Source organism: Geotrypetes seraphini, chromosome 10, assembly GCF_902459505.1.
Source record: "Geotrypetes seraphini chromosome 10, aGeoSer1.1, whole genome shotgun sequence".
Taxonomy (NCBI): Eukaryota; Metazoa; Chordata; class Amphibia; order Gymnophiona; family Dermophiidae; genus Geotrypetes; species Geotrypetes seraphini.
In genome coordinates this window covers 118,414,335-118,439,255 of record NC_047093.1, presented here as the reverse complement: position 1 = coordinate 118,439,255, position 24,921 = coordinate 118,414,335, and the positions used below count along the sequence as shown (strand labels likewise).

The 24,921-nt window shown below is 44.5% G+C and overlaps 1 protein-coding gene across 1 annotated transcript in view; it reads right to left on the bottom strand.

The window, feature by feature from the left end:
• The window catches only part of KCNT2 (potassium sodium-activated channel subfamily T member 2), a 242,521-nt gene that overhangs the window by 29,598 nt on the left and 188,002 nt on the right, over positions 1 to 24,921 (bottom strand). Inside the window, exons 13-14 of the mRNA XM_033961358.1 lie at positions 19,030 to 19,131; positions 4,459 to 4,542 (exon numbers count right to left, since the gene is read on the bottom strand). Of these exons, the coding sequence (XP_033817249.1) occupies positions 4,459 to 4,542; positions 19,030 to 19,131 (186 nt within the window). The remainder of the gene's footprint in view (positions 1 to 4,458; positions 4,543 to 19,029; positions 19,132 to 24,921) is intronic.

The following is a 24,921-nucleotide window of genomic DNA, read 5'->3' as shown; positions in this document are numbered from 1 at the left end:
ATCGCCCAAGTACGGATAATCAAAACTGGTTTTAGACGCATCTAAAACCAGCTTAGGCCTTTACCCTGCCTCTGTACGCCTAGAGAGAAAAGGGGCGTTTTTGGAGGAGTGGATAGGGCGGGAGGTGGGCCAACCTAGACTTAGTTGTACGGCAGCCATAACCTAAAAGGTTTGACAGGTTGTCAGGTGGAACTTATACATTTTGACTTAGACCAAGTCAAAACAGGTATAAATTTCGAATTAGGCCGCTGAGCTGACCAGCCCAGGCAACCCGTCCCCCTCCAATGGTAACGATAATGGCAGGAGAGATACCTAATCTCTCCTGCCACGATTGCCCCGAACCTCCCCGGCTGGCAGGAGGGTGCCCAATATTCGGTTGGCCCATGTGCCTAAGGCCCCACCATATGAGGGTATTAGGCAACTGGGCCAATTCCGGTTGGCCCAGGAGCCTAAGGCCCCTTCTATGGGCAGGGCCTTAGGCGCTTGGGCCAATCAGGCCCTAGGCCCCTCCCCAGTGCATTCCACATTGTACCGAGAAGGGGCAGGCCCGCCATTCAGAGGAAGGCAGGGAGGACCCATCCGTCTGTCCATCTATTAAGGTTAGAGGGGGGTGCGTGGTCAGGGGGAAGGGGATTTAGGGGTTATCCGGCAGGAGGGATTGGGCACCTTCCTGCCGGTAATCACTAATCGTGTGGGGTTTTGGGGGGGTTGTCCGGCAGGAGGGATTGGGCACCCTCCTTTCGGTAATCGCTAATTGTGCAGGGTGTTGAGGGGTTGTTTGGCAGGAGGGATTTGGCACCCTTCTGCCAGTAATTGCACGGGTGTTGGGTGTTGTCTAGCAGGAGAGATTGGGCATCTCTCCTGCCGCGATCATTGCCGGGAGGGGGGAGGGTGGTTCCAGGATTCTTTAACAGGCGTTTATGATAGATGCCGGTTAGAGAATCCTGCTTTTAGGCGAAGGACTGGCCCATCCTTCGCCTAAAAGGTCTTGTTTTAGGCGTTTGGGACTTGGGCGAATTTTTGGTCGAGAATGTGTTGTAAGGATACATGTAGTGGAGGTCTGGGTGATTAAACTGCTGAACGTAGAGGTAGGCAATTCTCAAAAAAATCTAATTATAGACTTTTTTTTTTTTAGAATGGACATTTCCTTTCTGCCTACTTTCTGCGCCTAGGGACTTAGGCCCCTCCACGGGTTTACATGGCAAGAGTAAACAGTGAAGGAAGTAGGGCTGAATAGTCAGTTTTCACTTAGGTGCTAACTGCTATTTTTTTTTTAGTGGTGATATCTAGTTAAGTGCCACTGAAAATTAGTGGATAGCCCAAACAAGCACTTTAGTTAAATTGTTTTAAATATCAACCAGAGTATGCTTACTTCAGTGTATATAAATGAGGATAAATGTTAACTTAATATAGGTTAAAAGCAGACTGAAAACCCACTTTCTTGATATAGCTTTCAATCCTTAACCCTACTCCTCTACCTTCCAACCCAGCCAACTGATTACCGTATTTTCACGTAGATAATGCGCACCCGTGTAAAACGCGCACACAGGTATAGCGCGCAAAGAACACACATTTATGTACAGAAATTTTTATATACCGCGCACACCCGTATACCGCGCATGCTGCCCGACTCTCCTTTCGCCCGCCAAGACTCTCCTCTGGCCACCCCGACTCTCCTTTCTCCCGCCCCGACTCTCCTCTCCCCCTTAAAGTCCTGTCCCCACCCTGAAAGCCTGATGCCCCCCCCGACGTCCGATTCACCCCCCCCCCCGCAGGACAGCTCGCACGCATCCGCACCCCCACCCCGAAGGACCGCTCGCACGCACTCCCACCTGCACCCGCACCCCCACGCTGAAGGTCCGCTCGCACCCCCACAGCCTCCCAACCCCCCCATCATGTAGAAGCTCCTACCGGTGTCCTGCTGCTTCCTCTTGGCAGTCCCGACTCCCCGACACAATCGGGGCAAGAGGAAACTCAAGCCCTCTTGCCCCAGCCAACCGCGGCACCCCCGACATGATCGGGGCAAGAGGGAGCTCAAGCCCTCTTGCCCCCCCGACTCCCCGACACGATCGGGGCAAAAGGGAGCCCAAGCCCTCTTGCCCCACCGACTCCCCAACTCCCCGACAATATCGGGCCAGGAGGGAGCCCAAGTCCTCCTGGCCCTGTCGACCCCCCCGCTAGTTGTTCGGGCCAGGAGGGAGCCCAACCCCTCCTGGCCACGGCGACCCCCTACCCCCCCCCCCACCCCGCACTACATTACCCCGCCCTCGATGCAAACCCCCCTCCCCCCAACGACCGCCCCCCCAAGAACCTCCGACCGCCCCCCCCATGTGCCTCAGGCCCCGCCCCCAGGTGGGACCTAAGGCTCCCGGGCCTATTCTGATTGGCCCAGGCACCTTAGGCCCCACCAGTAGGCGGAGCTTTGGGACGGATGGGCCAATACGGCCTCATTCCGTCGTTGGCTGCCTGCTGGACAGGTGGGTTTGGCTCCCGTCTGTCCGGCCAACTACACAAAGGTACGGGGAAGGGGGGTGGGGTGTCATGGGGGTCGGCCAGGGGGGTCGCGGGTCAGCTGGGGGGAGCGGTCGGAGGTTCTTGGGGGGGCGGTCGTTGGGGGGAGGGGGGTTTGCATCGAGGGCAGGAGGGCCTGGGATCCCTCCTGCCCGTAATGTAGTGCGGGGTGGGGGTAGGGGGTCGCCATGGCCAGGAGGGTTTGGGCTCCCTCCTGGCCCGAACAACTAGCGGGGGGGGGGGGGGTCGCCAGGGCCAGGAGGACTTTGGCTCCCTCCTGGCCCGATATTGTAGGGGAGTTGGGGAGTCGGCGGGGCAAGAGGGCTTGGGCTCCCTTTTGCTCCGATCGTGTCGGGGGGGCAAGAGGGCTTGAGCTCCCTCTTGCCCCGATCGTGTCGGGGGTGCCGCGGTTGGCTGGGGCAAGAGGGCTTGAGCTCCCTCTTGCCCCGATCGTGTCAGGTGTCGGGACCACTAAGAGGAAGCAGCAGGACACCGGTAGGAGCTTCTACATGATGGGGGGGGGGGGTTGAGAGGCTGTGGGGGTGCGAGCGGTCCTTCAGGGTGGGGGTGCGGGTGCGAGTGCATGCGAGCGGTCCTTCGGGGTGGGGGTGCGGGTGCGTGCGAGCGGTCCTTCGGGCTGGGGGTGCGAGCGGTCCTGCGGAGGGGGGGGGTGAATCAGACGTCGAGGGGGAACTATGTAAAAAAAATTTTGTACAACGCGCTCACGCGTATAACACGCAAGGGTATGCGCGGTACGTAAAAACCACGTATATTGCGCGCATTATATGCAAGAAAATACGGTAACCATTCCCCTTAACTGTATCCATTACATCCTTTTGCCTGTCTTGACTGTTTAGATTGTAAGCTCTTTCAAGCAGGGACTGATTTCTTCTTCTTTGTGACTCTGCAGCGCTGCATGTGTCTGGTAGCGCTATAGAAATAATTCATAGTAATAGTAGTGTGAAGAGTTTCAGTCTTTGGGAAGTAGAGCTGAGACTGTGATGTCATAATGCCTCATTCCACCAATAAGAGCCAACCTCATCAGCCATGTCACAATGGCTTGATTGTCTTGTACTATCTCTGCCCTCCAACCAGCCAGCTGATTAACCGTTCCCTTTAACTGTATCCATGACATCTTGTTTGTCTGTCTTGCCTGTTTAGATTGTAAGCTCTTTCGAGCAGGGACTATTTTCTTACTCTTTGTGACTCTGTACAGTGCTGCATGTGTCTGGTAGCGCTATAGAAATAATTCATAGTAGTAGTAAGTGAGATTCTATAATTTGTGTAATCATTCAGAACTTAGTGATCCTCTGAAACATAGTGATCTTTTGTCATCTGCACCAAAAGTTTTAAGCTTGTTTTTGGTGTTTATTTCCTTACTTGTTCTTTTATTAAATAAGGAAGGTCTTACACTAAATTCTCAATACATAAATCCTAACAAAATCCACAGCAATATTTGAGGCACTATTCAGTTTGTGGCAGTCGGTGTGTTGTTTTTTAAAAATGCCAGCCATGATGGGCTTTTTATACCCAGATATTCCGTATGGGGTTGCATCCAGATACTGGTGCTGAATATCTGACTATAATGCAGCTACCAGCACTCATCTGTGTTCCAGTAATATTCAAAATGATACCCAGACAACTACCTGAATAAAGTTAGGGCAACCTTTTTGCTCTGCTATTTCCAGCTTTGCCCAAACTCTGTTTCCAGATCACCCCAGCACTCCCAGGATAATGCTACCTTGGTCTGACTAGATATTTAGAGGCACTATCCAGGTAAGTGTCTCAGAATATCCAGGTTGGCCCATCCAGAATGAATCTGCTCCTACCCAGATAATTCCTTTTGACTACTGACCCCATTATTTTTTATATATTAGTATTCTTGCAAATTATGTATGGAATGATCTCAAGAAAACCTAAGTACTATTCAACTAAATATGAACTTACAGAACAAAGAAATCCAGATCCAGGGGTGGTATCTAGTCCCAGCAAAAGCCTTGTAATTGAGATCATGTAATCCTTCACAAATGACTGTAAAATGAAAAGGAAACTTTATTGCACAGATAATCAAGCTTATTAAAATATATAAAATGGACCTACAAGCACCATTAGCCAGGGCTCTAGGCAAACATACATTTATGTCCCTGCCTAACAGGATTGCTCCCTCCCCTAATATTTCACTTCTCCAGAAGTAGCAGGGAAAGTGCAGAGCCTATCTGTGACCATAGTGGCAATAATACTTTGTAGGTGAGCAGGAGAATCCTGCATGCACATGCCTCAAAGTTAGTTCCAGGAGGGAGATTCTGAACTAGTCCTGGATTTCTGCAACCCTATCCTGTCACATTATGGGATGTGAAGTGCCGACTTCACTTGGTAGTATCAGGAATTACAAATAGCACATTGAATTGAAATGTAAATTCAACCATTGGATTGTCCAAAAAGTCTCCCTCCTGGAGCTGGGAAACTTGGCAGCTCTGCAGCAGTGAACCAAAAGAACCAAATAAGTTGTGCAAGTTATTTTCACCCTCCAATGCCTCTGGTATAAACTAAAGATGCCAAGGGCCAATGTAATTGAGATAGCACAGGTGTTATCTGGGGAAAGCAGGCAGATATGAGCGATGTCATCCACGGAGCCCGGTACAAACAATGCAAAAGTGTACTGTCACTTTAAAAGACTGAGAAGTCTCAAGACCACCCGCAACCGCACATGTGCTGCTGCCTTTTCGCTCGATGTCAATTCGCAGGTCCATCAGTTCAGTAAAAAAAAGCTAAGAAGCCAACTAGGGGAGGTAGGAGGGTTGTGAGAATATCTGCCCGCTGTCCCCGGATAACACTTGTTACAGGTAAATAACTGTGCTTTATCCTAGGACAAACCAGCAGCATATTCTTACATGAGGGATTCCCTAGCTGTCAGGGTCATGTCTATGAGCCTGGTATAAGCAAAAGGGATGGAGGGAAGTTGGCGTCTAAATGGAGAATGCATTTTGTAGAACTGCTTGTCCAAACTAACCATTCCGTCTGGAATGATTCTCCAAACAGTAGTGGAATGTGAAGGTATGAATTGAGGACCAACTAGCTGCTTTACAGATGTCCTTAATGGAAGTAGAACATAAATGAGCTACTGAAGTTGCCGTTGCTCTAATTTTATGTGCAGTGACACGGCCTTCCAGCGTTAGCCCAGCCCGAGCATAGTAAAAGGAGATACAGTCTGACAGCCAAGTTGAGATGGTTCTCTTGGTGACAGGAGCTCCAAATTTGTTAGGATCAAATGACAGGAATAGCCGAGTGGAAGTTCTATGAGGTTTGGTGTGATGTAAGAGTATATTTACAGTCCAATGTGTGGAGAGCTGTCTCACCAGAGTGAGAATGGAGTCTTGGAAAGAAGGGAAGAAATATTGATTGATATAGATGAAATTCTGAGACAACTTTGGGGAGGAATTTAGAATGAGTGCAAAGAACCACAATGTCATGCTAGAATTTTGTACAAGGTGGATCTGATACTAGTGCTTGAAGTTCACTGACTCGACGTGCAGATGTGATGCAGACTAGAAATTCTGCTTTCCAAATTAGAGGTTTGAGAGATGATGTTGACAGTCGTTCAAACAGAGGCTTCATCAAAGTGGAAAGTATAACATTAAGATCCCAAGCAACTGGAGGAGGTTTGATTGGTGGTTTGGTATGAAAAAGGCCTTTCATGAATCTGGAGACTAAAATAGGGTTATCAGATGTCCGGATTTTCCCGGACATGTCTCAGTGTCTGGACAGATTTTCAAAGCCCGGCACTTAGTCCAGGTTTTGAAAAGAAATCACGTTGGGAGGGGGCATCCGCACATGCGTGGATGCAAAGTGGTGATGTCACACACACACACGCATTCATGTGATGTCATCACATCTGTGCACGCCTTTCTGCCTGAAGAACAGGCAGTGGGAGTGGGGCTGAGGGCAGAGCTGAGGCATAATGAGGTGTTGATGGGTGCAACTGGGAGGGCCTGAGGTGGGACTAGGAGGGTCTGGATTTTACTAACGTAAAATCTGGTAATCCTAGACTAAAGGATATACTGATAATGGTTTGTCATCCAGAAGTATATGAAAAGCTGTATTAGTACTGAGTTGAACTCTGACTGAAGTAGTTTTGAGACCAGAGTTTAAACGGTGTAAGAAATAGTCCAAGATGGTAGATGCATGGAATAGTCTCTGGGTAGAACTGGTGGAGATAAAGATTTGTGTCTGAATTCAAGAAAGTGTGGGATAGGCGCATGGGGTCTCTTAGGGAGAGGAGGAGATAGTAGATGCTGTGGATGGGCAGACAGGATGGGCCATTAGACCTTTGTCTGCCATCATATTTCTATGTTTCTTTGTATCTTCACACTTTCTCTCATTCTTCTTAAATTCCTACTTTCTTGCTACAATCCCATTCCCCCAGCATACTCACTGGTTCCACAATTCTCTCCAAAACACCAACTACTCTCCAGCCCTTGCAGCTCAGCCCCTCCTTCCTTTGACTAAAATTCTCCCCATTGTTCAGATCCTACCACAGTCTCTGCATTTGAAGGGGGAAGGATTAGAGAACTACAGAGGGCTAAACTGTGAAAAATATCCAGACACTTTACTCATCATTCTGACTTCGAGACAGGTGTATTCAAATATATAAAATCTTGAAAAAAAACCCATGCAGTTGACCATTCAAGGCTCCTGAGCCTTCAGCACATCTGATAGGATCCCTTCCCCCTCTAAACCTTTGGGTCCCAGGTATGTAACTAGTTTGCTTATGCCATAATCTGACTCTTCCAATTGCATCAAAATCGCTCATGTGTTGCAAGTTCCTGGAGGTGCTAGGGGATTGCTTCCTGGAACAAATGGTAAAAGAGCCGACAAGAGGCAACGCCACCTTGGACTTGGTCCTAAATGGCCTCACAGGACCGATAACAGAAGTGAAAGTCATGGTTCCACTGGGAACGAGTGATCACAATGTAATCAACTTTAAACTTGACATCGGGAAAGGGAAACATGCCAAAACCTTAACCACCACCTTAAACTTTAAAAAGGGTAAATACGATCGCATGAGAGCCATGGTAGAAAAACGACTCGAGAAGATGGTGGACAAACTTGAAACGGTAGATCAGGCATGGTCCCTACTGAAAAATACTATCACAGAAGCACAAGATCTCTACATTCCGAGGATTTCCAAAGATCGGAGAACAAAGAGCAAAAGAGAACCGGCATGGCTTACCATACAGGTGAAGGAAGCCATAAAAGAAAAGAAGGACTCTTTCAAAAAATGGAAATGCATAAAGACAACCGAAGCTTGGAACAAACATAAAGATGATCAGAAGAAATGTCACAAGGCGGTGAGGGATGCCAAACAGGAATATGAGGAAAAAATAGCCCAGGAGGCCAAAAACTTCAAGCCCTTCTTTAGATACGTGAAAGGGAAAAAACCTGCAAAAGAGGCAGTGGGACCTCTGGACGACCAGGGAAGAAAAGGGTACATCAAGGAAGATAAACAAATCGCAGACAAACTAAATTCCTTCTTTGCGTCCATCTTTACGAAGGAGGACACCTCAACAATACCTGAAGCGGAGAAAGTGTTTGCAGGAGAAATAGAAGACAGCCTCACCACAGTTGAAGTGGACTTAGACCAGATATACTATCAGATCGACAAACTTAAAAGTGACAAATCCCCTGGACCGGATGGAATTCACCCGAGAGTCTTAAAGGAATTGAAGGTTGAAATCGGAGAGTTATTGCAAAAACTTGCAAACCTGACAATCAGAACTGGACAGATACCGGACGACTGGAGGATAGCGAACGTCACGCCAATTTTCAAAAAAGGATCGAGAGGGGAACCGGGCAACTATAGGCCTGTGAGTCTTACGTCGGTCCCCGGCAAGATGGTTGAAGCACTGAACAAGGATAGCATAGTCCGGCACTTGGACGCACACGACTTGATGAAACCCAGTCAACATGGATTCAGGAAAGGGAAATCATGTTTGACGAATTTACTCCAATTTTTTGAGACCGTGAACAAGCAAATTGATAGTGGGAAGCCGGTGGACATAATATACTTGGACTTCCAGAAAGCGTTCGACAAAGTTCCACACGAAAGGCTTCTCAGGAAACTACAAAGCCATGGCATAGAGGGAGATATACAAAGATGGATAGGCAAATGGCTGGAAAACCGAAAGCAGAGAGTGGGCATAAATGGGAAGTTCTCCGACTGGGAGAAAGTGACTAGTGGTGTACCCCAGGGCTCGGTACTTGGGCCGATCCTTTTTAATATTTATATCAATGACCTGGAGGAAGGAACATCCAGTGAGATCATCAAGTTTGCAGACGATACAAAACTATGCCGGGCAATCAGATCGCAGGAGGATAGAGAGGAACTCCAGAGTGACTTGTGTCGGTTAGAAACATGGGCGGAGAAATGGCAGATGAAGTTCAATGTGGAGAAATGCAAGGTAATGCATTTAGGCAATAAGAATAAGGAATACGAGTATACAATGTCAGGTGCAACTCTGGGGAAGAGTGAACAAGAAAAGGACCTGGGTGTACTGATAGATAGGACCCTGAAGCCGTCGGCACAATGCGCGGCAGCGGCAAAGAAGGCAAATAGAATGTTGGGCATGATAAAGAAAGGAATCTCGAGTGGATCGGAGAAAGTTATAATGCCGCTTTATAGGGCAATGGTCAGACCACACTTGGAATACTGCGTCCAACATTGGTCTCCCTACCTAAAGAAGGATATAAAACTGCTGGAGAGGGTGCAGAGACGAGCAACAAAACTGGTGAAGGGTATGGAGAAACTGGAATACGAGGATAGACTTATAACACTAGGATTGTTCTCCCTTGAGAAATGGAGACTGCGTGGGGATATGATCGAGACCTTCAAAATACTGAAAGGAATCGACAAAATAGAGCAGAGAAGATTATTTACATTGTCCAATTTGACACGGACTAGAGGACATGTAATGAAGCTAAGGGGGGACAGGTTCAGGACTAATGTCAGGAGGTTCTGCTTCACTCAGAGAGTGGTTGTCGCCTGGAATGCCCTCCCAGAGGAGATTATTGCGGAATCGTCCTAGGCATCAAGAGCAAACTAGATGCATATCTCCTTAAGAGAGGCATATAAAGATATGGTGGACTATAAATTACGCCAGGTGTACACCTGGCAGGGCCTCCGCGTGTGCGGATCGCCGGACTTGATGGACCGAAGGTCTGATCCGGAGATGGCAGTTCTTATGTTCTTAATACTTTTGCTTGGTTTCTTTTAAGGAACTTTTGAATAATAATATTAGGGCTGCAGGAAGATAAAATTTTTTTAATCATGATTAATTGCACAATTAAAACTTTTAATCATGATTAATCCATGAGTAAAAGATATCCCTCCCCTCTGCCCCCCTTGGTCCAACATTTCTCTCTCTCTTCTCCCTCCCTCCTGTGGGTACCATATCCCTTCTTTTTCCATCCCCTATAAGAAATATGTCACCTATACATGCAATATGCAAGTGTCTGCCCTCTGTCCTCTAAAAATGTCTGCCCTCTCCTTACCCTCCCACCCAATGTTTTTGCTCTCCTTTTCTGTACTCCCCCTTCCATCTCCATCTGCTCTCACTTCCACTGTAGTTTAAAAAAAAAAAAAAATCCCCCCCCCCCAAAAAAAAAAGAGGGCTTACCTGTTAGCAGGAGTGGAGCAGGCAACCAAATGCATTGGGGTTTCCCCAGGTGAGTCCTCTATGCTGTGTGGCCCAGGGTAGAGAAAAACTGCAGGAACCGGCATTGAGGTAAGTGCAGGGTATAACTCTAGGAGCTGAATCACTGACATCGCACAACCTGTCCTTTGCTTAGCCTCAAGCATCTGTCCATGTTTACATTTGGCCAACTCCCACCCCCAGTGAACTTCCTTTTTTTGGAGTGGATTTGGTCCCGCATATGGCTGGTTGTGCAGTGCTAGTGATGTAAATCCATTGAATGAGGTGAGACCAAATGCTTCATGGAGAGGGATGAGGGGTAGCCTATGGCTGGCTCTCTCTTGAATTCAGAAAGAGGCAGTTACTTCAAAGATTGAAACAAATGTGTCCAGAAAAGCCAGCCTTCTGCCCTGCCACGTTAATTGCAATTCAATATTAAATCCACAATCCTAAAAAGATGTTTTTCTCTGCCAAAATATATTACATCTGTTTTAAACTGATAATTCAGGAAACCTGAAAAGCCTTTGTACGTCAGTAGTTTTGAGAATCACAATGCATTGTGAAATGGATATGAGAAGTCCAATAGCTCATTATTTATGCATTCATCATACTCATACCTTTTGAGTCTAGCAATCAGTTTACATTTTTTTAAACTAGCAAAAAATAATTATCTTTAAACATGAGCAGTGATTCTCAACCCGGGCCATGTGCCTAAGGCCCCGCCCACTCGGCAGGGGGGGGGGAGGGGCACGTTCGCCGGGGATCGTCGGGGTGCCACGGCTGTCGCGGGGCAAGAGGGCTTGCGCTCCCTCTTGCCCCGATGTTGTGTGTGTGTGTGGGGGTGATGTCTCACGGCAGGAGAGATGCCTCATCTTCCCTACCGCGATGCCATCACTCCTCTCCCCGAACTGCCGCGACACAGCTGGAGAGATTGGCTGGTAGGCGCTTAACTCAGTAGACACTTACCACTTTCAGTAGGTGCCTAGTCTAAGGTGCCTATCAGAAAGTAAGGGGATGATCATGGGTGAGTTTTTCAGAATGGCACCTGTTTTGAACATGTGTTGAGATTTAGGTCAGTGGTTCCCAACCCTGCCCTGGAAGACCACCAGGCCAGTCGGGTTTTTGGGATAGTCCTAATGAATATGCATGAGAGAGATTTGCATATAATGGAGGTGACAGTCATGCAAATCTGCCCCATGCATATTCATTAGGGCTATCCCAAAAACCCGACTGGCCTGGTGGTCCTCCAGGACAGGGTTGGGAACCACTGATTTAGGTCAAGAAAACCTTGGCATAAATAGGAGGCACTTAAGGTTCAGATGCCTTCCAGTGCCTAACTGGAACCTAACTTAAGATTGACATGCACTATGTGCTTGTGTTCCTTCGTTTCTATGTTTTAGGTGCCATTTATAGACTTTATTCTATAAAGTCCACCTAACTTTAGGCGTCAATATCAGCACCAATTCTACAAAGTTTAGGTACATATTACAGAATCATGCTTAGCATTGCATAAGCATGCTTAGGTGGTGCTCAGCATCCTAACGTTTAGGCATCTCCAATTCATGCCAGGATTTTCTATGCCTAAAGTTAGGCACTAATATCAAAACCGAGCCTAATGACACCTGATTCACGAAAAGGTTCCTAACTCGAAAACATGCCCATGATCCACCCCAACCATACCTATTTTTAGTGTAGGCACTTTGGGTTAGGTACCTACTTTTTATAGAATCAAGTTTTTCAAGTTAAGCACCTAATTTTCATTTAAGTCCAATTAAACCAATTGTGAGGCGTTAGTGCCAATATCAGCACAGATTAGGCCTATTCCTCAGTTAAATTAGGTGCCAATATCGGTGCCTAACTTTAGGTGGACTTTATAAAATCAGAGCTTGAATGTCTAAGTACATTATCAAGTTAATGTGGACTAATGCTTCCATGCCCATTCCACACTCAAGACACAACCCATACCAGAAAAAGGTGGGGGCATTGCCATATACGTCAAAGAGGGAATTGAATCTACTGGAGAGAACACACCACAACAGATGGATAAGTTAGAGTCTCTATGGGTCAAAATTCCGGGAACAAACGGACTGGAAAGAAAGCTCGGCATCTACTGCCGACCCCCAAGGCAGTCTGAAGAAATTGATGGAGAAATGATGGACGAGATTAAACGCAACTGCAAGGGAGGCAGCACAGTTATCATAGGTGACTTCAACTATCCTGGGATAGACTGAAACCTAGGCACCTCCAGCTGCGCTAGAGAGACCAAGTTCCTGGATGCTGTAGACGATTGCTTCCGGAACAACTTGTCATGGAAAATACAAGAGGAAATGCAATTCTGGGCTTAATTCTAAATGGAGTGCGAGGACCGGCATAAGGTTTAGAAGTAGAAGGGATGCTGAGAAACAGCGATCACAACATGATCCCCTTCGACCTGGACGCGGAGGCAACCCATTGATCCAGAACGACGGCCCTGAACTTCCGAAAAGGGAATTACGAAGAAATGAAACTCATGGTGGGGAAGAAGATTAAGAAGAGGATAAGCACTGCTTGGTCCCTTTTTAAGGACACAGTCACAAGGCGCAAAATCTATATATACCGCGTATTAACAAGGGATCCAAGAGGAGGGACGGACTATACCTGAGCACGGCGGGAACAAGACTACTGGCGAACAACATCAAGAAAGAAGTAGAGATGGCTTTAAACTGAGAAGAAGGGGAAAGCCGAACATCGACCAGACGTCGACATTTCGGAAAACAGTATCAAATGAAGATGCTGAGTGGAAAAAATGCTGGGAAGAAACGAATGACGCACCACAGGGGTCCAAAGGTCAAGCGGAACCAGAGAACAAAAAGAAGAGCATACAGCAGGAGTTAGGGGAACAGTTGAAATTGAGGAACCAGGCTGAGGACGAGAAAGACAAGACATTGGGAGAGGAAGAACAAAACAGAATTCAGGGGCTGGAAGCCCGCAAGGAGGACGGCAAGAGGGAAAATTCACAAGGCAGAACAACGAGGAAGGGAAAATACCAGGACTTAAACTGTTTATATGCTAATGCAAGGAGTCTAAGGGCCAAAATGGGAGAACTGGAAGTCACAGCTAAGAATGAGGACCTGGACATTATAGGAATTACAGAAACATGGTGGACTGAGGACAACAAATGGGACGTAGTATTGCCTGGGTACAATCTCTATAGGAGAGACAGGACCCACAAGAAGGGCAGAGGAATAGCACTATATATAAAGGACACCATTCACTCGACCAGATTGGATACAGCAGCAAGGGTGGAAGAACTGGAATCATTATGGGTTAAATTACCAGGAAAAAATGGAGCTGACATAAAATTGGGACTGTACTATCGCCCGCCTAGACAAACGGAAGCAAACGACAAAGAACTGGAAGCAGAATTGAGGAGAGAATGCAAAAGCGGAAGTGTACTGGTGATGGGGGACTTCAACTACCCCGGGATAGACTGGAACATTGGGAACGCAAGCTGTGCGAGGGAAACGGAATTCCTGGAGGCTGTGGGAGACTGCTTCATGGAACAGCTTGTTAAAGAATCAACGCGAGGGAATGCTACTCTCGACCTAATCCTAAACGGACTAGGGGGACCTGCAAAGGAAGTGGCAGTTGTAGGACCACTAGGAAATAGCGATCACAACATGATCTGGTACAAATTAGAGGTAGGAGCATCCAAAGTGAAAAGAACTGCAGCGACAACGCTCAACTTCAGGAAAGGGAACTATGAAGCTATGAGAGCAGTGGTGAAAAAGAAACTCAAAAATCACTCAAAACGGATGGAAACCGTAGAGAAAGCATGGTCCATATTCAAGGACACGGTGCTGGAAGCACAAAACCTGTACATTCCCAGGTTTAGGAAAGGGTGCAAAAAAAATCGAACAAAAGACCCAGTATGGATAACGACAGAAGTAAAGAGGGCGATAGGAGATAAAAGAAAATTGTTCCGAAAATGGAAAAAGGACCAAACCGAGGAGAACCGGAAAGAACACAAAAATTACCAGAAAGAATGTCACCGAGTAGTTAGGAATGCAAAGAGAGAATACGAGGAGAAACTGGCTGAGAAATCCAGAGACTTCAAATCGTTCTTCAGATACGTCAAGGGGAAACAACCGGCAAGGGAGGAAGTAGGACCATTGGATGATGGAGACAGAAAGGGGGTGGTAAAGGAGGAAAAAGAGGTAGCCGACAGGTTAAACAAGTTCTTCTCGTCGGTCTTCACGAGCGAGGACACATCGAATGTACCAGAACCCGAAGAGATCATAAGTGGAGATCAGGAAGAAAAACTGGTGCATATAGAGATAAGCCATGAGGAGGTCCTCAAACAGATAGACAGACTAAAAAGCGACAAATCTCGGGGCCCGGATGGAATCCACCCAAGGGTTCTAAAAGAGCTAAGGAACGAAATAGCGGAAACTCTCCGACAAATTTGCAACTTGTCCTTGAAAACTGGGGAGATCCCGGTGGACTAGAAAATAACAAATATCACACCTGTCTTTAAAAAGGGATCAAGGGGTGACCCGGGGAACTACAGGCCAATAATCCTGACTTCAGTCCCAGGCAAGATGATGGAGGCACTAATAAAGGACACCATCTGCGAACACATAGAAAAAAATGGACAACTAAAAGTGAGCCAGCATGGCTTTTGCAAGGGAAGATCGTGCCAAACAAACCTACTACACTTCTTTGAAGGGATAAACAGCCAGATGGACAAAGGAGAACCCATAGACATCATCTATCTCGACTTCCAAAAGGCCTTTGACACGGTGCCCCATGAGCGGCTTCTTAGGAAGCTGTGGAGCCACGGGGTGGAAGGGGACGTACACAGATGGATTAAACACTGGTTGGCAGACAGAAAGCAATGGATCGGAGTGAAGGGCCACTACTCGGACTGGCGGAAGGTCACGAGCGGTGTTCCCCAGGGGTCGGTGCTCGGACCGCTGCTGTTCAATGTATTCATAAACGACCTAGAAGCAGGGACGAAGTGTGAAGTTATAAAATTTGCGGATGACACCAAACTCTGCAGCAGGGTTAGAACCACGGAAGAATGTGAAGACCTACAAAGGGACCTAAACAAACTGGAGGAGTGGGCAAGCAAATGGCAAATGCGCTTTAATATAGAGAAATGCAAGGTCATGCATTTAGGAAAACCCCCCCGATGTTCAGCTACAAAATGGGGGGGTCAGTGCTAGGGGATAGTAATCTTGAAAAAGACTTGGGTGTGCTGGTAGATACTACAATGAAACCAACGGCACAATGTACAGCGGCCTCCAAGAAAGCAAACAGAATGTTGGGTATTATTAAGAAGAAGAAAGAAGGAAGTCATCATGCCGCTGTATCGTGCGATGGTTTGTCCGCATCTGGAGTACTGTGTCCAGTATTGGTCACCGTACCTCAAGAAGGACATGGCGATACTTGAAAGGGTCCAGAGAAGAGCGACGAAAATGATAACAGGTATGGAAAACCTTTCATACACAGACAGGTTGGGAAGGCTGGGGCTCTTCTCCCTTGAAAAGAGGAGACTCAGAGGAGACATGATAGAGACTTTCAAGATCATGAAGGGCATAGAGAGGGTGGAAAGGGACAGATTCTTCAGATTATTGGGAACCACAAGCACCAGGGGGCACTCAGAGAAGCTGAAAGGGGACAATTTTAGAACCAATGCTAGGAAGTTCTTCTTTACACAGAGGGTGGTGGACACCTGGAATGCGCTTCCGGAGATTGTGATAGGACAGAGTACACTACGGGGGTTCAAGGAAGGATTGGATAAATTCCTGAACGATAGGGGGATTGAAGGATACAGAGAGAGGTAGAGATAGGTTTTAGACAGAGTATGGATAGAAGGATAAAAGGGATTAGAGAAGGATCACATTACAGGTCATGGGCCTGAAGGGCCGCCGCGGGTGCGGACTGCTGGGCACGATGGACCTTGTGTCTGACCCAGCGGAGGCAACTTCTTATGTTCTTATGAAAAAGAACAAGGAACCGGCGTGGCTCACTGTACAGGTGAAGGAAGCGATCAGAGACAAGAAAACTTTGTTTAAGGAATGGAAAAGGTCAAGAACGGATGAAAACTGGAATAAGCACAAACAACATCAACGCAGGTGCCCTAGGTTTATCAAGTTTCAAGTTTATTTAAAATATTTGATTTGATCGCAAAATCCAAATCCAATGCGATTTACATTTAGTTAAAAATTAGGTTAAAAAACCCCCAAAACAAAACAAGACAATTAGTACTATTTTAACAAAACAATACATGTGAAAAAGGGAGGGGAAAAAAATTAAAGGATTAAATACAATTCGTAAACAAATCAAAAGGGATAGGTCATAAAACAAGAGGTTAGGGAAGGTTACCCACTTAATTTTCGCTTGCCAGCACTACTAGTCCATTGTAAAGTATCTTAATGTAAGAGGATTTAAATGATTCAGTTAAAAGCGTCCTTAAAATTAAAGTTAAAGTTTTAAAATTGTCCACAGTCAGATAGTCTCTGAGTCTACAACAGTAGCTGAAGTTTAAAGAAAGCCCGCAAGACCACTGACTTTACATTGTCATTCAAACCCCAAGTACAGAACAGGAAACACAACATAATCCAATACTATCTCAGATGGAAACCCCATTGGCTATTTTTCACATCCCAGGTAAAAAAAACCTCAGTTTTTGCCACATTTAACTTCATCTGATTCTGATGCATCTAGTCCTTGATAACCTGGAAACAAAGGGTAAAGGTCTTCAACGTATCTGCAAAGGAATTAGCCCTTGGTATCAAAAACTGAATGTCATCAGCATACAGACAAAAACTAATTCCTATCCTATACAGCTCCTTGCAAAGAGGTAACAAGTAGATGTTAAATAAAACAGCAGACAGCTTAACATAGCCCAATTAGCCCAAACTCCCTATTATCCAAAAAAGAGCGGAACCAATCGAGGACTTTCCCTCCTATTCCTAGGGACTGAAGTCTGGTTAGCAAAATTTGATGATTAGCAATGCCAAATGCTGACAACACATCCAACAATACCATAAGGTAACATAGCCCACAGTCAAAAACCCTTGCGTACTTTATCAAGCACAGACAGCAATAATCTATAGAAAACTTTGGTCTAAAACCAAACTGAAAATCATCCAAAATATTGTGTCTATACTTAAAATCTTGTAACTGTACCAAAACTGTCTTCTCCAGCACTTTAGAAAGAACATTTAATGATGAGATTGGACCCACTAAAGATTAATCCAAATGATTAATTTACTGTCTATTTTTATATATATCCAGGACGAAGGGGTGGGGGGGTTATCCTTTTGATTTATTTCTTGATTGAATTGTTGGAAGAAAGGGGTGGGATATTTTTCTTCTATAATGTTATTGATGGAATTTAAGTGCTTATTTTGTTTATTAATGTTTGTAAAATTCATGGCACTTTGTATTAGTTTTGAAAATTAATAAAGAATTTAAAAAAAAATTAAAAAAAATGGCTGCACAATCACCTGATTAAGCCTTGAGGGAACACAACCAATACACAAAGACTTCACAATAACCTGCAAAAATGAGGGTGTCACTAAATCTGACATCGAAGCGAGAACAGTGAGTGGGCAGGGATCAAGAGAACATGTAGCTTTATTCAATCTTCTGATAATGCTCCTTATGTTGGCTTCAGAAGCTGTATCAAACTCAGCCCATAAGATATTCTGAACTGGTTCTGCTGATGGTAGCAAATTAACCTGAAACTCCAAGGAAATCTTTTGTATCTTTGACCTAAAGAACAGCAGGAAATCTTGTGCCGAAAACAAACCCTCAGTACATTGCTGTGGGACTGAAATAAGTTTCTTAACAAACTTAAACAATTCACGTGATGAGACTGCTGCTGTCCTAAATTTTGATCCAAAAAATTATTTTTGGCTTTCAAAGTTGCAATCTTATATACATTGAGCAAGTTTTATAGACCAACAGTGAATCAGGGCCAGGATGTTTTCGCCAATTGCACTCTAAGTGTACGAAGACACTTCTTTTCCTTAAGAGGCGCAATATCATTCAAGCAGTATTCCAGAGAGGTATACTAATCTTCAACTGTTTCATTAATGTCAAGAGGGCTCCATTTCGACTTGAGCTGTACCATGTTGACTTCCTCTCTCATAAGAAAGGAATGATCCATACTCATTTTGTCATCTACCTTATCCACCGGAATACTGAATAGAAGAACAAAGTGATCGGACCATGGAACTGCTTGGGGACGTCCCACCAATGCAGACCACTGATGTAATACTGAGCCTACAAAGCACAAGTCAAGGATGTTACCATCTTTAAGTGTGGGAGATGACATAATCTGAACCCATCCCAGACCCTCCAAAGAAATGTAGCAACTTGTGTGTCAACCTCACAAGTCAACCTGCATATTAAAATTCCCTAATGAGATCATACAAGGCATGAAAAAGAAAGTAGAAGAGGAGAAAGAGTGGATTAACACAGGAGCTGCAACACTGACATTGGAATGGAGGACCACTTTTGAAAGTTATAAAAGAGAAATGAGATTGACAATAAATTAAAAAAGTAGTATACAAAAGAAAAATTGTTGGAGGACAAAATCCTTCTTAAGAATTATTTCAGGTGGGAAATAACCTTTTATATGCTTCTAATGTTAAGAAGGTGGAATCAATTGAAGTTTGAATCAACTGAAGTGGAATCAATTGTAGATTCTCTGCACATTTTTTGTTATGGATCTTTAAATCTAGCCTTTTAGGAATGGGCTTCATCTTGTGAACTACATTTGATTCTAGAATCTAGAGTCACTGGTGCAGCACCATGAAATGAGAGCGTACAGTACCTGATACAGCAGGGTGTCCAACATACTGATACTAAAAACTCTTCCAGCAGCAAAAGGCAGTCGAAACATAAATGCCAAGTTAGACCCTTTTTCACGTTCTTTCTGCAAAGAGTTAAAAATGAAAACTAATTCAAATTGCTTAATCTCAGAAGTCTGTCTTCTTTTCCTGAAAAAGTAAAAAAATTTCTAGTTAATTGTGAACCTTTTAAAAGTCTACAAATACAAGTTTGGATTTTGTACAGATTTGTGTTTGGTGCATGAGAATTTTATCTAAACTTTGGACAGTCCATATCAACAAGATAAAACAAATTCTACCAATATCCAAAAGAGCAAACCCGAGGAAAGGAGAGGAATGTCAGAGATCAGGTATCAAACAACAGCCCAGGAAAGTCATGGAGCTTAGAGAAATACAGAGGGAAGCCAATAAAGAGAAAAGTTCTAACCTCTATTCTATTTTCTAAATATGTATGTTGTAAGACTATACTGAAACCTGTGTAGGCCTCTGCTTTAAAGAAGTTATTTGGTAAAGAGGTTTGATTTTGGAAGACCACACCCATGTCTGGAGCATTTCTGTTAGCTAGAAGTAGTATATCTTGGATCTTGAAGTTATTTGTCTCTTCTCTGGTAAGAAAATTCACACCAGGTTTTCCCAGAAGCTCAAAGTACCGAATCCTCTAAATAGGATTCTTTTTCCCCCCACATTTTACAATAGGACAAAGATTATTATTTTATGGGAATTGTTTTCTATTATACTGCTCTAATGTATGTACATTTCTTCACTCAGTATGAAATTAAGCTCTTGAATTTGTTGCCAATTAATGTAAAAACAGTTAGGATAGCAGGGTTTAAAATAAAAAAAAAAGTTCAGATATGTCCCTAAAAGAAAAATCCATAAACCATTATTGCCTCATAAGGTAGACTTGGAAACCTCACTGCTTATTCCTGGGATTATTATCAATAAATCTATTTTGGGATCCTGCCAGGTACTTGTGACTTGGATTGGCCACTGTTAGGAAGTGGATACAGGACCTAATGAACAGATCTCCACAACTATTGCAATTAATGATACACTCATAAAATTTTTAGAAATTATTTTAAAGTTTTAACAGACGTCTTAAATAATGGAGGAAAAAGCCTCAGACTTCAGGTCATTTGAATGGAGCTTGATTCAGTGATCTTATCTGCAAAAAAAACCCTCCTTCACAATTTCTCAGAAGGAACAGAATTATGCTTAAATCAACTTAACATAAACATTTCAAGGGAGTATTTATTTTTTTTCAAAAAAGCTCTCAAATGGTCCTGCCATCAACAGTGACCAGCTTTTCACAAAAATCTGCTTCAGGACCGAGAAACTGAAGAAAATGCACTTTTTCATTCCATATTTTTCCAACGGAACGAAAATGTAGAAAATCACTGGATTAAGTGTATAGCCCTTGATGGAAACTGCCCCAACCTTGTTGACTGGGATGAGAACTTTTCAGCGGGCCCTTGTAGAAATAATAAATAGTAGTAGTAGTAAAGTAGGACAAGGACAACACATTTGTCATTTTTAGTGTCAACACTGTAGTATCTGTACCATTACTCAAGAATTACGGCTTTGTTTATATAGTAAATATGTAACAATATATGCAATTAAGTGTGGCAATATGAAGAAATTTAAAAAGATTTGGAAATGCTTATTGAATACTAGCTGATGCCCCGGCGTTGCACGGGTATTTAATTATAGCAATAACACTGTAAATGGATTCAAATAAAGATACTTTATAGTGGTGAATGAAATTATTTTTTTACAGCTTAATAAAAAGTACAATATTCAAATTATAATGTGAAATATTTGACAAAATGAATACAATACAACTAACGCAAAACGTGATTATAAACAACAATTTTAGTTTCACCTCCTGGAGCAAGAACATATAAATTCTTGGGTGAACCCACCCTTGAGCAAGCAACATAGAGTTGTGGGCCGCGAGACCCCCAGAACATATCACCCCAGGTAGTGAGGGATCGTTCAAATCGGTCAAGCCGTTTTTGAATTACAGTGAGAATGGCAGCTTTTTACATTTGTTCCATTGACATGAATGGGTGAAATTGGATTTTATGTTTGTAGCTCCGCCCACGTGTGCATGTGGGCCACGAGACCCCCAGAACATATCACCCCAGGTAGTGAGGGATCTGCATACCAAGTTTCGTTCAAATCGGTCAAGCCGTTTTTGAATTACAGTGAGAATGGCAGCTTTTTACATTTGTTCCATTGACATGAATGGGTGAAATTGGATTTTATGTTTGTAGCTCCGCCCACGTGTGCAGGTGGGCCACGAGACCCCCAGAACATATCACCCCAGGTAGTGAGGGATCTGCATACCAAGTTTTGTTCAAATCGGTCAAGCTGTTTTTGCGTGATCGCGGCACATACACACATACACACACACATACATACACACATACATACCTCCGATTTTATATATATAGATGAAGGAGTAAAGTTTGTAATTTATTATGTTTTCATTATTACATTACATTACATTAGTGATTTTTATTCCGCCATTACCTTGCAGTTCAAGGCAGATTACAGAAGAGGATTTCTGGACATGTCCAGAGGTGTTACAGAGTATGACAATCCTGATATTTATTTATTAGCTTATTTATATAGAGGGGCATAATAAAAAAAAACGTCTAAGTCCCCTTTTGGCCTAAGGGCTTAAACGTTGAAAGTAGAAGCAGGGAAAATGTCCATTATAAAAAAAATGTCCAAAAGGAGATGTTTTTTGATAATGGCCTGTCTCCATGTTCAGCTGTTTAAACGCCCAGACCACCACTACGTCTAAACTTACACCATATAATCAACCTAAAAAAAGCCTAAGCCCCAAACGTCCAAAACAAGGGCTTTTAGGCCGGGTTGAGTCCATGTGCCTAAGGTCCCACCCACAGGAGGGGCCTAAGGCTCCTGGGCCTATTCTGGTTGGCCCAGGCGCCTCAGGCCCCATCTGTGGGCGGGGTTTGAGCAGCCTGGGCCAATCCGGCCCCATTCCTGGGATGGCTGGCATGCCGGACGGGCGGGCTTGGCACCCATCCATCTGGCCAACGATTTCAAGGTATGGGGGGTGGGATTGGGGGTAGGGGGGTCGTGGGGTTGGTGGTGGGGGCGCGGGTCAGTGGAGGGGGTGATTGGGGGTTAGGGGGGGCGCCGGTCGTGGGGGGGTTGCATCGAGGGCAGGAGGGCCTGGGATCCTTCCTGCCTGTATTTTAGTGGAGGGTGGGAGTTAGGGGGTGTCGCCAGGCCAGGAGGGCTTGGGCTCCCTCCTGGCCCTATCGGACTTGGGGAGGGTTTGGGGATCACGGGGCAAGAGGACTTGGGCTCCCTCTTTTCCCGATCGTTGTGGGGGGGGGGGGGAAGGGTGGATCGCGACAGGGGAGATGAGCCATCTCTCCTGCCGGGATCATTGTTGTAGGGGGTAGGCAGGTTGCTGGGGCCGCTGAGCTGATCGCAGCAGCCACGATCAGCTCAGCGGCACCTTTTCGGCACTTATACCTGTTTTGACCTTTTTACCAGAAACTGCAACCTCTTTGCATACCCAAAAATTGCAGGCTGCAGATATCGAACCTTCCTGGACAGAACATTCAAGTTTCAAGCTGGTAGACAGCAAACTTGGCTAGGCTACTTCATTGATGTCGCTAGGTTGACCTACAGCGTCTTCCAAAAAGAATTAAAGACCACTTTGTTTAAGAAAGTCATGTCCTAGCCAGACTCTCTCCCCACGACCAAAGCTACCACACCTCACCCCAAATTCTTTCTTCCTCATTATAGGTACCCTATATTTCCCAGTCTCTGGCTGCACTTAAGAACATAAGAACATAAGAAGTTGCCTCCACTGGGTCAGACCAGAGGTCCATCGCGCCCAGCGGCCCGCTCCCGCGGCGGCCCATCAGGTCCGTGACCTGTGAAGTGGTTTCTGTCTAATCCTATAACCTACCTCTACTTCTTTCTGTACCCCTCAATCCCCTTATCTTTTAGGAACTTATCTAGACCTTCCTTGAACCCCTGTAGCGTGCTCTGGCCTATTACAGCTTCCGGGAACGCGTTCCATGTGTCCACCACCCTCTGAGTGAAAAAGAACCTCCTAACATTTGTTCTAAACCTGTCCTTTTTCAATTTCTCTGAGTGCCCCCTTCCTATATTCTCCGTCTGCTACAATGTCCTCTTCACAATTGTACCCAGCTACTCGCTGGTAATATGTAATATGTAAAAAGTTAAGTCTTATACTGTAATCCAATGTATATTTTTCTTCTAACCAACTTGCACCTTGTAATCACTGACCGCTCAGTGACCTCTTATCTATTTATACACTGTAATTCGCTGACTGTACAGCTTTTCTTCATTGTGAACCGCCTAGAAGTCGCACGATTGTGGCGGTATAGAAAAAATAAAGTTATTATTATTATTATTTTCATGCTTTCCTACAAGTGCTATGAGAATGCGAGAGAGTCTTCTTAGAAATTTTGGGGTCAAGGTAGCTGCTACTAATCTTATCTTCCCATCTTGCTCTGGACATGGCTTGTCAACAAGAACATCTATTCAATTCTGAAAGCATCTTGAATGGTAAAACATATACAGAGCAAAGCAGAATATCCAAATCCTTGCACAAAGCCTTCAATAATCATACATTAGATAGCAATTTATTTACCAATTACATTTTAGATTTGTAATTTACTTTTCATTTATAAGAATGTAAGAATTGCCATACTGGGACAAACTTTGTTTCCAAAACAACAGGGACAAAGTAGCAAACAGAGTCAGAAAAAATGTAAGATAACAAAATGGAGACTGACTCAATCAATAAGGCCAACATATGAGAGGGACTATCAGGACTGCCGCAAAGCTCAGAGACTTATAACTCTAAAGAGGGGGAGATTATCCCTTCTTGAGTAAAGAGTTTTACATCCAATCATAGCTAGACATGCAGTAAAGACAAGTCCGACTTAAGAAGGCAAAAGTTTGTAACTGCTTTCAATAATTTTTAAATGATTCAGCTTTCAAAGATTAGTACAAAAAGTAATTGCATTCAGGTTGTACAGAAAGTGTGAAGTTGTACTTAGCTTGTAAGCAAAAAATATATACTCTCAGGGTCCCGACGCGGCCCCGTTTCGGCGTCTTCTTCAGGAGACCCCGCCACACAAGAGGTAAATACTTGCAAAAAATCACACTGGTATAGATATTCAAACTGTGGTCGGTCAAAAGACTGAAAAGTTCCGTTGTTGTTATACTGGGACAAACTGCAAGTCCTTCAAGCCCAGTATCCTGTTTCCAACAGTGGCCAACCAAGTTCATGAGTTCCTGGCAAGATTCCAAAGCGTAAAACATTTTATGCTGCTTATGCTAGGAATAAACAGTGGATTTCCCCACATCCATCTTTTTTTTCCTTGTAGGAAGTTACCAAACCTTTTTAAAAACCCTTCTAAGATAACTGCTTTCACCACGTTCTCCGGCAATGAATTCCAGAGTTTAGTTTATACGTTGAGTGAAGAAATATTTTCTCCTGTTTGTATTAAATCTCCTCCTTAGTAGCTTCATTATATGCCCCCTGGTCCTAGTATTTTTTGGAAAAAGTAAATAACTCACTCATATCTACTTGCTTCACTCCATTCAGTATTTTATAGACCTCCTATCATCTGTCTCCTGAGCTGTCTCTTCTCTAGCCTGAAGAGCCCTAAACGCTTTAGCCTTTCCCAATAGGGAAGTCATTCCATCCCTTTTACTGTTTGCATAAAGACTGGAAGCTAAGTTATATGTTAATTTGAAATATTGTTTACAGTGAGCTGTATGAATTTCACAAATCAAAGCTAGCAAGGGGAAGAATGCTATGATTTGTGCAATCTTCAAGTAATTCAGAA